A 9,439-nucleotide genomic window follows, 5' to 3' on the forward strand; every position below is an offset into this window, starting at 1 on the left:
CCGAATTATTGGCTGCACCAACACAAGAAAACTTTAAAATAGGGAAAAAAATAATGCTGCACCCTACAGGAACCCCCAACATACGATGCAGGCATGAAGGCTTACCCTCTGCAAAACGAAACAAAACGAAAACAAATACGCGGACATCTGTCAACATTCAAACAGAAACAAATAAATAGTTTCCTGCACTCTTCCATTCCTTGCGCTCATATTTGCGTGCTGCTGCTGCAGTGGTGCCCAGGCCTGCATGAAGTGGTGTGCGCTGAATATGAACGAAGGCCAAAGGCAACTGAGTTGCTTTTGCGATGAATATTGGCTGCACTTCCCGTGGGCCAACAATCCGCGTGGTGTGCGGGGATCTCTTTTTTAATTGTTACTTTTCTTTTGTGTTGCTGTGTGCTGCACCTCCTCTTGTGTGTGTGCGTACCCTTCGTGAGGGGTGCCGACACGACGGACCGCTCTCGCCGTGTGTACATGCGGTGGGGCCTTGTGTGCCGCTCCTGCTTGCTTCTCCCTCTTCCATCTGTGTGTCGTGCGTGGTGTGCGGCGTACGGTGCATGCCTGGCTGCTGCCCTCGCCTCATGTGGTGTGCCCTCTGTGTGTGTCTGCCGCACCTCTCGTCTCCCCTGTTGCTCTCCATGTCCCTCACTGTGCAGATCAGCTCCACACCACTGAACGACCACACTCACGATGATGATGACGTGCCGTCTGCTGTGCGCCCTGTTGGTGCTTGCCCTGTGCTGCTGCCCGTCTGTGTGCGCGGTAGTGTCTACTCAGCCTGAAGTCAAAGCTGCTGTCGCCACCAGTCCACAGTCCCCTTCATCGGTGACACTAACACAGGGAAAAGGTCAGTCAGGGTTGTTAGGTAATGGGTCCGATGCGGATCTGGGAATTACTGCAGTAGAGGGACCAGCCCCGACCGCTGCAGGTCCGGAATCAGGTGACGTGTCTAACACGTCACAAAATCATGGTTCTGACGGTACTCCAGGACCAGAAATCGGCACAAGACAATCCACAGAAGAAGCAAGTCAGGAAGCCGAAGATCCTGCCGAGACGACCACGACAACCACCACAACACAGGCACCAACTACGAATACAGAGGCGCCAACAACGATGACCACCACCCACGCACCGTCACGTCTTCGCGAAGTTGACGGCAGCCTCAGCAGCTCTGCGTGGGTGTGTGCCCCGCTGCTGCTCGCCGCATCCGCGCTGGCCTACACCACCCTGGGCTGAAGAGGTGTGTGTGCGGGCTATGCGCGTGCCAGCACTCAATCACGGGGATATGTACATGTCAACTGTTGTCCGATGTATAAATTAAGAGTAATTATGATGATTGTGCTTTGCTTTATTCTTCCGCTGCCCTGATGTGTGCTTCATGTTGCTGCTTCCTGTATCAGCCAATTGTCACACATCCCGAACATACTCATATGCACAACACGGAGACAACTGTTTGTGTGGACACACATTTGAGGATGGGTGCATGCTCACTGGAGCCATTCGGTGCAGCTTCTTTTCTTTCTTGTTTTTACTGTGCTAAATTTATTGGTGTTTGTTTTCTCGTGTTCTGTTTTTATTTTTTTGTGTTTTTCTTGCTGTTTACTTGCTGCGAAGTTGTGTGTGTGGCTGCGCTTTTTGCCCTCCCACTGATTTTATTTGCCTCATGGTGTGTACACCGGGATGCTGCGATGTGTTACTGTGCCGTGGCTGGTCGTGGTTGTGTGACTTGTCTCTCCTTTTGCTTTTGCATTGCGATGACGGAGATTTATTTTGTGCTGAAGGCTGCACGCAAGTGACAGGAGTGATGGCGATGATGATGACTGGCCGTGTGCTGCTGGTGTGTGCCCTCTGCGTGCTGTGGTGCGGTTTACCTGGAGTTGCGGCCGACGGTGTTGACGTTGTTTCTGATGGCAGTGGGGATGAGGACTTACTGTTGCAGTGGCGTGCTTGGCTGCGGAGGGAAAGTGCGGAGGAAGTCAGCAGGAGGACGGGAGGCGGTGCGAATGCGTCCGCCGTGGAGGAATGCGTGCGTCAGGGGATGGACGGTTTGCGTGCCGTTGTGGATGGCCATCGTCGTTGGAGACATCAACGGATTGTTGTTGCTGCTGCTGCTGGAAACGGGGATGTCATCACGGACAAAGATGGCCAGGCAAGGAATAACGAGGTTTCGCCACCCGAAATAAAAGATGAAAAGCCGGTGGCTTCAGGAAAAGAATCAACAGATGCAACAAGAGGAAAGGACCAGACGACACAGAATCCTTCAGCTGCTATTGTGTCGCGTAAAAAACTAATTTCTGAAAAAAAACAAGAAGGAGGCGAGAGAATGACCGAGAAAGAAGATGGAGACAACGAAGATGAAGAAGTGGAGGACGAAGCGAAGATACGCGAAACAACACCGGTAGTACCACCGCCAGCAGCAGCAGGAGGAGGAATAAAACCACCATCTGGTGCTTCTGGTCCTGCTGCTCCTGGCGCCATTCTCACTTCGCGGTCCTCTTCTGGTGTTGTTTCTTCATCCCGCATCGGTGACGAAGGGTCCACCGTCGGTATTTCACCCAATGCAGTTGGGAAGCCTTCAAGACAAGATAAGGTACCAGAAGCAAAGGAGAGTCAACACGCCCAGCCACACGACGGAGTGGCAGCAGATACACTCAACAACGGATCGGAACAAAACGGTTCTGCTCCAACAACGGGTCAGAATGACAACGAGGTCGCCACGGTGGGTGCCGGTGGTTCACGCTCTTCGAGAGAACAAATAACGGTAAAAGGGGGTTCAGAAGCTTCCCGAACAGACGAATCGTCAGCTGATCCAAATACAAAATTACAAGAAAATGAAAAGACTCCACTGAAACCATCACAAGCAGCAGCGACAGAAACAAAAACATCCCACGAAGTATTGACGTCAGTAAAAGAGGAGACAAATAGCAAGAGCACGGATGCATCAGCGAATTTACCTGATGCGCCCAAAAGCAGTGAAGAACATCCTGCATCCGCAGCCACTACAATGCAGAGTACATCAACTGCCATTCAAGAAGCAGCAGCTACGCCCTCTTCAAATAGAATCCCTCCACTTCACGAGGAAACGACTACTGGAACTAACATTACTGAGAATGCTCAACCTCCGAAGGAAACACCAGTCGAAACCACAACCATGAAAAATACAACAGCGACGACTGGCGACAGTGATGGCAGCACCGCGGTCTCCCACACCACCTCCCCTCTTTTGCTTCTTCTTGTTGTTGCGTGTGCGGCTGCTGCTGCGATGGTGGCCGCGTGAGTGTGAGGGAGAGAGAGCCGTGCACCGCCCGCACACACACTCGTCCTTCTCTCTCTCTGTGTGTGTGTCCCCTTGCATGGACTCTCGCCCTCACCTCACCCCACGAGGCACACACAATAATGTGCCCATTGTATATATGCATGCACACCCATGCAGGCCCGGTGGTGCTCTCTTTTGCACGACACGCACCGCTGCCGTCCTGCCTGGCTGCATGGGCGGAGCACCGTAACTGTTTCTGTTTTGTTTTTATTGCATTGAGTGGGCGACCTCTCTCTCTCTCCCTCTGTGTGTGTTTTGCTTTACGGGAGTAATGAGAGTGTGTGTCCGCTGGTCGTCCCACGCTTCGGCTTTTTGTTTTTCCTTTAATTTTGTGGTTGAGTGCACCCATTATGTTTTTTTTTTTTTGATTGGTGGTTTGCTTAGAATGTGGACGCATGATTTTTTATTTTATTTTATTTTCTTTTGTTGTGCGATATTGTCAGTGTTTCTTATCCCTGTCAAGCCATTAATTGCTTTCTTTCACGTACAGCATGCGCCAATCGGTCACGTTAACCCACGGTGTGCAGTGCTGCTGGTGCTTGGGGTTGTGATGATGTGTGTGGTGTGATTGCCGAGAGGGAGTCCGTTGCCACCAGGATTCGTGTGGGCGATTGGGATGTTTCCCAGACAAAAGGTATGAGATGTATAATGCCATTTTCAGTGGCAAGGCGCTCTGCTCTATATGAGCATGCGAGCCTGCCAGCTGCTGCACGATGTACCTCCACAGGGAGATCATTTGTCGTGGTGGAGCCATACAATGGTGCAGCGGATCCAGGTGCGAGCTCAGCGAGAGAGGAAGAAACGTCCGTCCATAATTCAAATTCATAATCTCCTAGAGAGGAGTAAATAGAATCAAGAGCCGTGCGCTTGACGTCGTCATAGGCGTCTTGGGCAAAGCGTGGCTGGCTAAATTCCACTTTATTGCAGCTCACAGTGTCCCAGGGGAAAATACGATGTTGAATAGGAGGGGCACGATTGTGGCTGTGGGGTATCCCAATAATGTTACATACGCGGCGCAATTCATTAAAAACAGCATCTCTCGGAAGCAGGATCGATATCGCCGCTTTCCCATGCATGGACGGCGGCATGGCCTCCAATCAGATTGAGCCACACACGTCCTTAATACATCGGAAAAGTGTGAGGCGTTGGTGTTGTGTGGGTGCGCGGAACCCAATGATCCTCCGCTGCGGTGCTGGATTGGCGGTCAGGTGGACAGAAGCATCCTTCTTTGCGCGTGGGCCGAGCGATGGAGTGCAGCTGTCGCGGTGCCGCACTTCCAGGCTGTGGAGGTGAATGGGGGCCGGACACGGTGCGATTGCCTCGTCGCCGTGGTGTGCTGGGACGCACCAGCCTCTGCACCCAGCCGCAGCTGATGGCGGCGTGGCACGGTCTGCCCTGCAGCGACGGTGACGTGCACACCAAAATTGAGGTGTCGATCAATCGCATTGCCGAGCAGACGCACCGGGTGGGATTTGACGCGTTGGTTCCCATCGCCCAGACGATGGTCGGCAGCGTCCTCCTCAGACTGTCGGTGTGAGGCGATGCAGAACAGAGCTGCCCGCTCCTATCGGCGTTGATATTCAGGCTGTGCTCGGCAGCCCATGTGGCCACAAGGGACAGGGCAGTTGGCATTGCCGCAGCACGGACATGGATGTCCACATACAAGGCAACAAGCGTGCGGCCATCAGCGTGAATGAACGCCGACGCAAAGTGAGTGCTGTACAGGCGGCGCAGCAGACCATCCATGCGGTGGAGTAGGAGCTGCGGTCCAAGGAAGCTGCATTGGGCTGCCACGGCTGAGGCGAGCCGCTGTCAGGAATATTCTCGGTGAGCACACAACGAAACGCCGCCGCCTCGCAGGTGATTGCGCTACCAGCGTTGGGAGCGACGGCACAGGCGCGGTAGCCCGTCGAGCACAGCCAGCACTCGCCCATCATCCGCAGTGTCGAATGCAGTCTAGATGCCGATCCGGACGGCAAGAGAGCGGTGTCGGCGACGGTGCAGCGCTGGACGCCGCCCCTGCGACGCTCGCACTCCACGTTAATGCGCTCGCTCGGCACTCGTGGCGTTTTTTCACTCACAGGCGGCGGTGGACCAGTCCTTCGCACACCCCTAGCAGGGCAGAGAGCAGCGGGATGGGCCGGCAACTCTCTCAGTGCGGCATGTGTCCTTCCCGTGTCTGTGGATGCGAGTGTTGTTCCCCGTTTCCCAGGAATCTCGCAGGCTGCCGTCGGCGAGGGAGGTATTGATCATCGTTCTGTGCAAGCAGAGGGCAGCGGGTGCAAGATGGCGCAGAAACACATTCAATACGCCGACGGGGCCACGCCACGCAAACAGTCGCGGATGGCCGAGTCAGGCACACACGGCGTAAAGGGCCAATTCATATTCCAGTCAACAGGGGGCACGCAAGCACAAGGTGTGCGGACAACAGTGAGGATCGCAGCAAGTGCGACACGGACAGTGTGACGGACGAGCGGGTGTGCCTGCTGCAGAGGCAGAGCACAGACGCGGTCCCGAGAGTGCCGCAGCACAGCCGATCCCAGAGGGCAGGGACGTGGTGCCGCCATGCTTCGGAGCATCACAGGCTTGGGCTCGAGAGAGTACCAAGCTCTTTCGCACGGGCCTCTGGCAGCATGGAGAAAACACGGCGAAGGGTATGATTGCGTTCCTCCCATTTGCGGAAAGCTTCAGCTCGGGGCAGGCTGCCGTTGCAACACACTCGGCCTGCTCCATTCCGTCCGTCGTGATTCCTCTGGTCTGTCACGGCTGCCGCGCGGTACGGTGCATTTGCGCATCTCCAACCATGTGGTCCCAGTGGCCAGAGGTGTTTCACACGCCTAGATGGAAGCATCACAGTCGGCATCACGCAGGACAAATGCGTCATGTTTCCGTCGTGGCAGCATGCCTGCCAGTCGTGGGATGCCGTCCTCCGTCCCTGCAGTTTGGGATGGCAGATGTTGGTCCGAGTCCATGTAAACGGGTGTACGTCCAGTGAGAAACGCAGTACGCGTTGCGCAGTAGATTAGGAAACGAGACGCGGCCGCTGATCCACGTTGCCTGTGCCGGGACGTCAGAAAGCTCACACTCCATGCCGCTTGAGGTGGTGGCGAGGCCCTCTCCTGACGTCGTGGATGGTGAGCAACCGTCACGCAGCTCATGGTGTGAATTCAGGTCAACCGCAACAGGCACTGCAGGACCAAGGCGACGAATGTCGCTCGCAAAGTGAGCAGCGTGAGCAATTACTGTAGGGAGGCTGCAGAGGTTCACCGCGTACATGCTGGGGCTGGCCGGTGGGCACACGCGGAGGGCGGTGGTCTCCAGAAAGTTGCTTCCAGCAGCGACAGGCACTCGCACGGAAAGGTGTGGCGCACCAATAGGGTCACGCCAGCGGCACGCCCACTGCAGGCCTGGTGGAAGTCAATGCAGCCAATGAGCCTCGTCGCTGGCACTCTGGTGCCTGCACTCCTGCAGAAGAGCCATGTCGGGCCGGTGCTGCGCCAGTCAAGCAGCAAGGGCAATCCTGAGGGGGAACGGCTTGAACTTCCGAGCTGCGGCTCTTGCGGACACCACCGCAGCGGGGGATGCCGGCGGAGCGACCGCAATGAAACGACTGTGCGGTTGTCAGTCGGGCTGCAGGCAAACCGCCTCGCCGCCCCACAACCGACAGTGCATGGGACCTTCTCGAAGGGTGACGCCGTCGTGGTCCCCGTCACGCCCGCAGCAATGCCCTGCCGCAATCACTCGCACAGAGAGACAATAAAGAGTCTTGTGGATGTGTGCCGAGAGCACAGCGACCGTCATTGCCAGAGAGGGCCATCGTGACACCGTCCGTCACGCGTCAGCACACACCGAGCAACGCACGCACCTGGCAAAGCTAACACATAGGGGAAAGAAGAACCACCCCAAAAGCAGGCAACACCTTCACACATGGCGGAAATCGTGCAGCCACGTCAGTTGGCCTCCAGCACAATGCAAAAACGTGCCACACGCATCCATCCAATGAGACCGTGATTCCCACCGCCAAAGGTAGACACGCAGCGACCATACTATGTCAGCACGGGATGCAGGCCAACGTCCCACCGTCACCAAGACATTCCTGCAGAGCACTGCGCGACTAAGTATATATGTGTGTGTGTTGAGCTGGAGGAGCAGAAGAGAAGAGGAGCACAGGAAGGCACATCAACACAGCAACAGGGACAACTGGAGAGCAGCGACAAATGCGGTACGGCCCAACTTCAACAATCACGCACGGTGGCAACGCACTCAGATCCACAAAAAAAAACAGAACCAATCCTTAAAGAAAAACACGGCGGCAGGGTGTGGCTGTGTGTGTGGCGCTGCGGGTGTCTGCCCGCCCTGGCCGCAAAGAAACAAAACAAGAGGGAAGAAATGTGTGCTCCGCCCCACAGGCCCTCGTCGCACGCCCACACGTCACGGCTCCCTCAGCGCGCCGTTCGTCGCGGCCCCTCCTCATGCGTGCAGCAGGCGAGGCGCACAGGGCCGTCGTCGTGAGCGTGTCGGTGGGTGTGCGAGTGGAGCAGTTGGGCGGAAACACACGGCACCCCTCGCAGGAAGAGTGCAGCAACAAACAATTAAAGAGGGAAGAGTGGAAAAGAAAAAACGTCCATCGTGATTGCCCCAAAAGCAAAAAAAAAGGAAGTGAGAGAAAAGGACAATAAAAAGTAAAAGCAAACACAAAAAACAAAAGAAATTAAACAAAAACACTCGCAAAACCAGAAAAAACAAAAAACATTTAAAATATTTTAAAGCAAACAGCAAAGAAAAATTAAAAACAATTAAAACAATCATAAGAGGACAAAAAACAGAAACAGTTGCGGTGCTCCGCCCATGCAGCCAGGCAGGACGGCAGCGGTGCGTGTCGTGCAAAAGAGAGCACCAACGGGCCTGCATGGGTGTGCATGCATATATACAATGGGCACATTATTTGTGTGCCTCGTGGGGTGAGGTGAGGGCGAGAGTCCATGCAAGGGGACACACACACAGAGAGAGAAGGACGAGTGTGTGTGCGGGCGGTGCACGGCTCTCTCACACTCACTCTCACGCGGCCACCACCGCAGCAGCAGCAGCACACGCAACAAGAAGAAGAAGCAAAGGAGGGGAGGTGGTGTGCGAGACCGCGGTGCTGCCGTCACTGTCGCCAGTCGTCGCCGTTGTGGTTTTCATGGCTGTGGCTTCGACCGGTCTTTCCTTCGGATTGGCATCTTTATTTTCATTTCTTTTTCCTTCTCGTGTCCCTGTAACATCAGCTGCTGGGTCATCGTCTCCAGTCGTTTGCGTGCTTTTGAGATTTGTTTGGTTCGCTGCTTCCTCCGCGCCAGAAGATAAACTTGGCGGCTCCTCACCGCCTGCTGGCATCCCCTTTGTGGCGTCGGCATCGTCTTCTTTGATTTTCTCCTCTTCCTTCTCCTTATCTTTTTTTTCTTCCTTCGTTTCCCTCTCTTCTTTCTTCTTATCATCTTCATCTTCCTCTTCTTCCTTTTCCTCCTTTTTACCTTCTGTATTTGTATTATTGTTGTCCGTCGTTGTACTTGCCGTTTCTGATGTTCCTCCTCCTTCGGGTTGTGGTGATAATTGTGTTCCAGTTTGTATTGCCGCTACCGCTGCCGGTAATCCTGACGCCGGCGATGCCGTTCCTTTAGGCGCTGCCTCTTCACCGTTTTTCACACCTTCTCCAGTGACAACGACGGCCTCTTCTTCGCGTTGAGGTTTCTTTTCACTTGACGCATTATCCGAAGAGGCCGGAGCATCTGAAGAAGGCGCTTCAGAACATCCACCACCGCAGGCACCGCACCACAGCACGCAGAGGGCACACACCAGCAGCACACGGCCAGTCATCATCATCACGGCTGCACACACAGTCTAGGGAGCGACAAAGAGAGGAGGAGGAGAAGAACACACACACATCAGCAGCATGGAAAAGGAGGAGTAGCGTTTGCATGAGGGTTGTTGTCATGAGCATGGGGGACGCGTGCACGCAGGAAGAACAGGCAACAATGAAACACCGGACAGCACGGCACACAACTCCATGGCATGTAAAACCCACCCGCAGCTGCCCCCAAATGGACGGGAAAGAGGGCGCAACAGTACGGCAAGAACACAGTG

General features: G+C 54.9%; 4 protein-coding genes across 4 annotated transcripts, besides 6 other annotated features; 3 read left to right on the plus strand and 1 right to left on the minus strand.

Moving 5' to 3' along the window:
• Positions 1-1,691: a sequence feature (areas not merged during assembly with more than two copies in the genome that could not be assigned to a particular haplotype).
• Tc00.1047053506877.10 (mucin TcMUCII, putative) lies at positions 691-1,236 on the plus strand (the record flags this gene model as incomplete). The annotated part of the gene is made up of 1 exon (XM_801035.1): positions 691-1,236. One exon carries the CDS (start codon positions 691-693, stop codon positions 1,234-1,236), a length of 546 nt encoding a protein of 181 aa, XP_806128.1.
• Positions 1,692-2,425: a sequence feature (haploid, Esmeraldo-like haplotype).
• On the plus strand, positions 1,805-3,277 carry Tc00.1047053506877.20 (mucin-associated surface protein (MASP), putative; the record flags this gene model as incomplete). Its single annotated transcript, XM_801036.1, has 1 exon — positions 1,805-3,277. The coding sequence occupies one exon, from the start codon at positions 1,805-1,807 to the stop codon at positions 3,275-3,277; it is 1,473 nt and encodes a 490-aa protein (XP_806129.1).
• Positions 2,426-9,439: part of a sequence feature (areas not merged during assembly with more than two copies in the genome that could not be assigned to a particular haplotype) that runs on past the window's edge.
• Positions 3,718-3,744: a microsatellite.
• On the plus strand, positions 6,737-7,138 carry Tc00.1047053506877.50 (uncharacterized protein; the record flags this gene model as incomplete). Its single annotated transcript, XM_801037.1, has 1 exon — positions 6,737-7,138. One exon carries the CDS (start codon positions 6,737-6,739, stop codon positions 7,136-7,138), a length of 402 nt encoding a protein of 133 aa, XP_806130.1.
• Positions 7,956-8,147: a sequence feature (A-rich).
• Tc00.1047053506877.60 (mucin-associated surface protein (MASP), putative) lies at positions 8,375-9,178 on the minus strand (the record flags this gene model as incomplete). Its single annotated transcript, XM_801038.1, has 1 exon — positions 8,375-9,178. One exon carries the CDS (start codon positions 9,176-9,178, stop codon positions 8,375-8,377), a length of 804 nt encoding a protein of 267 aa, XP_806131.1.
• Positions 8,712-8,834: a sequence feature (CT-rich).

This window comes from Trypanosoma cruzi, genomic scaffold (genome assembly GCF_000209065.1).
Source record: "Trypanosoma cruzi strain CL Brener 1047053516777 genomic scaffold, whole genome shotgun sequence".
Taxonomy (NCBI): Eukaryota; Euglenozoa; class Kinetoplastea; order Trypanosomatida; family Trypanosomatidae; genus Trypanosoma; species Trypanosoma cruzi.